Raw genomic sequence first — 2,349 nt, 5'->3', positions numbered from 1 at the left:
TGTGTGATTGTTACCTGAGCTGCCCCTTCTGTGGTTGTTACGTCCCGGAGATAAGCTCCGCCCCGTGAGCCAGATTTTCCCGACCTCTCGACGCTTTTACGACGCTATCACCCCCACTCCACCCCCCGCGAATGGCCCTCGGTCCTTATGTCACGCCCGAGCAACTACCAGCCCACCGTGGAAAGAGAGATGGAGACATGCGGCCTTGGGTTCCAGAGCGGCCGGGGTGCCGAATAAAAAGCTGGGCGGCATAAGCGCTTTGTCCACACGCTTCCTCTTAGGGGCGATGGAGGCGGCGGCGGCGGCGGTAGTCGCGAGCAGCTCGCTGTGCTTCGGAGCTTTCTGGCAGCGCATCTCCGGCCCGCAAGAAGAGCGGCTGCTGAAGCAGATGAGCTGCGCGCTGGTGGGCTTCATAAGTTTGGCAGCGTTGTTCATCCTCCACCGGACCGGGGCACCATACGGCCGCTACGCTTCAGCCTCTTACGGCTACCCTGTTCCTGCCACCCTGGCCTGGATGGTGCAAGAAGCGCCTTCCTTTCTGTTCCCTGCAATGCTCGCACTGTGCAGCGACGGCGCCCGTCTCAGCTTCTGGCCCAACCGATTTCTGCTGGGACTCTTCCTCATCCACTACTTCTACAGGTCGGCTGGAAAGGGGAGCGGGGAGCTCTCTCTCTCTCTCTCTCTCTCTCTCTCTCTCTCTCTCTTTCTTTCTTTCTCTTTTTCTCTCTCTCCTTCCTTCCCTCCCTCTCTTCCTTCCCCCCCTCCACCTCCCCTATTTCACTGATAAAGCAGCTCTGGGCAACTGGAAGAGGCAGAGGGCTGGCCATCCTACAGCAGTGGTTCTCAACCTTTTTAATGCCGCGACCCCAACCGGTCGTAAGTCGAGGACTAAACCGGTCGTAAGTCGAGGACTAAACCGGTCGTAAGTTGAGGACTACCCAACCGGTCATAAGTCGAGGACTTTCCCTGCCTGGGAGCACCGCGCATGCGTGGTTCCGCCCTCTGCACCCGCCGAGGCGTAGCTGGCAAGCGGCAGAGACGGAGCAGGCCGACCACCAGCTGGCCCAGCCCAAGGGAGGTAAGGCACCCGCCGGAAAAGGGGGGAAAAAATGGCGGACAGCCTTGCTTGGTGACCCCCATGAAATGGTCGATCGACCCCAAATGGGGTCCCGACCCACAGGTTGAGAACCACTGTCCTACAGGCTGAACAGATGCAAAAGGAAAGAGTCCTGGCATCTTCACCTTCAGACGTAGTTGAGGGCTGATTGGGAAGTCTCATGTACTGCGGGGTTGGCTTTCAAGTTTTCTGAGTTACTTCCTCAAGCTCTATTCTGTTAAGGAACAAAAGGGGGAGAAAAAGACATCCCCCCTTCCCCCAGGTGCATTTTGCTCTTCTAGAAGATGGTTAGGTGTAATTCTCTCCAGTGCTGGGTGAGGTGTGCTTTTTTTCAGTTGAAACAACTTAGTTCTGGAATAGTTCTCCGCACCTGGAACATGCAAGTAGCCTTGCTTACAGATTTTTATTCATTAGAAATTACCTTCCTTATCCTTTTTTATATCTTCACTAATATATTTGCAGCTGTAAATAATATTAGCAGCAGGTTTTCTTTGCTTGCTGACTCTTGCTAAACATCCAGTCAAATGAAGATTTCAAAAAAAATAAGAGATTGCTCTTTTTCTAACATTTATATTTACCGTATTTTCCGGCGTATAAGACGACTTTCTAAACCCTGAACATCTTCTCAAAAGTCGGGGGTCGTCTTATACGCCCAGTCGTCTTATACGCCGGAAAATACGGGTATTCAGGCAGGCTTCCAGAGTTTGGCTGACAGGATGCAGGTAACCCCTCCCCCCGTCCTGCCGCCTCCCGCCGCACCACGCCGCTCCGCGTCCCGCGCCTCCGTGTCTCAAGCCTCTGTGTTATGCTTGGGTGGAAGACTTTTTCTTTTACAGATGGGGCGGGTGGGCCTGACATTCGCGCGCAGGCAGGACCCCGCCCGCCGAGCCACCGCTTCCCCATCACCCTCCACGCCAGCCTGCTCCGTCTCCAGACCTCCCAGCTGACGGGGGCAGGTCCGGGGGTTGCCAGCTGACGGGCGCAGGAGTTCGGCGCTGCAGCGGCCTCCGCTTCGCCCTCCGCACCGGCCAAAGCGTTGCCTGACGTTCCGGCCGACGGGCGCAGGTCCGCGGGTCGCCAGCTGACGGGCGCAGGAGGTAGGCGCTGCCGCGGCCTCCCAGCCTCTTGCTTCTTCGCCTGGAGCAGTTGCAAGGGCTTGCATGGTCCCCAAGGGCCGCTGACGCGCTCCCCGCCGCCGCCGACCATGCAAGCCCTTGCAACTGCTCCAGGCG

General features: G+C 57.3%; 1 protein-coding gene across 1 annotated transcript in view; it reads left to right on the top strand.

The window, feature by feature from the left end:
* Positions 1-286: 286 nt before the first annotated feature.
* The window catches only part of SRD5A1 (steroid 5 alpha-reductase 1), a 15,721-nt gene continuing 13,658 nt past the window's right edge, over positions 287-2,349 (top strand). The window contains exon 1 of the mRNA XM_015818821.1: positions 287-639. Coding sequence (XP_015674307.1) covers positions 287-639 — 353 coding nt within the window. The remainder of the gene's footprint in view (positions 640-2,349) is intronic.

The sequence above is a fragment of the Protobothrops mucrosquamatus genome, unplaced genomic scaffold (genome assembly GCF_001527695.2).
Source record: "Protobothrops mucrosquamatus isolate PMUCROS unplaced genomic scaffold, P.Mucros_1.0 scaffold797, whole genome shotgun sequence".
NCBI classification, from domain to species: domain Eukaryota; kingdom Metazoa; phylum Chordata; class Lepidosauria; order Squamata; family Viperidae; genus Protobothrops; species Protobothrops mucrosquamatus.
This window is presented reverse-complemented; position numbering and strand designations above follow the sequence as displayed.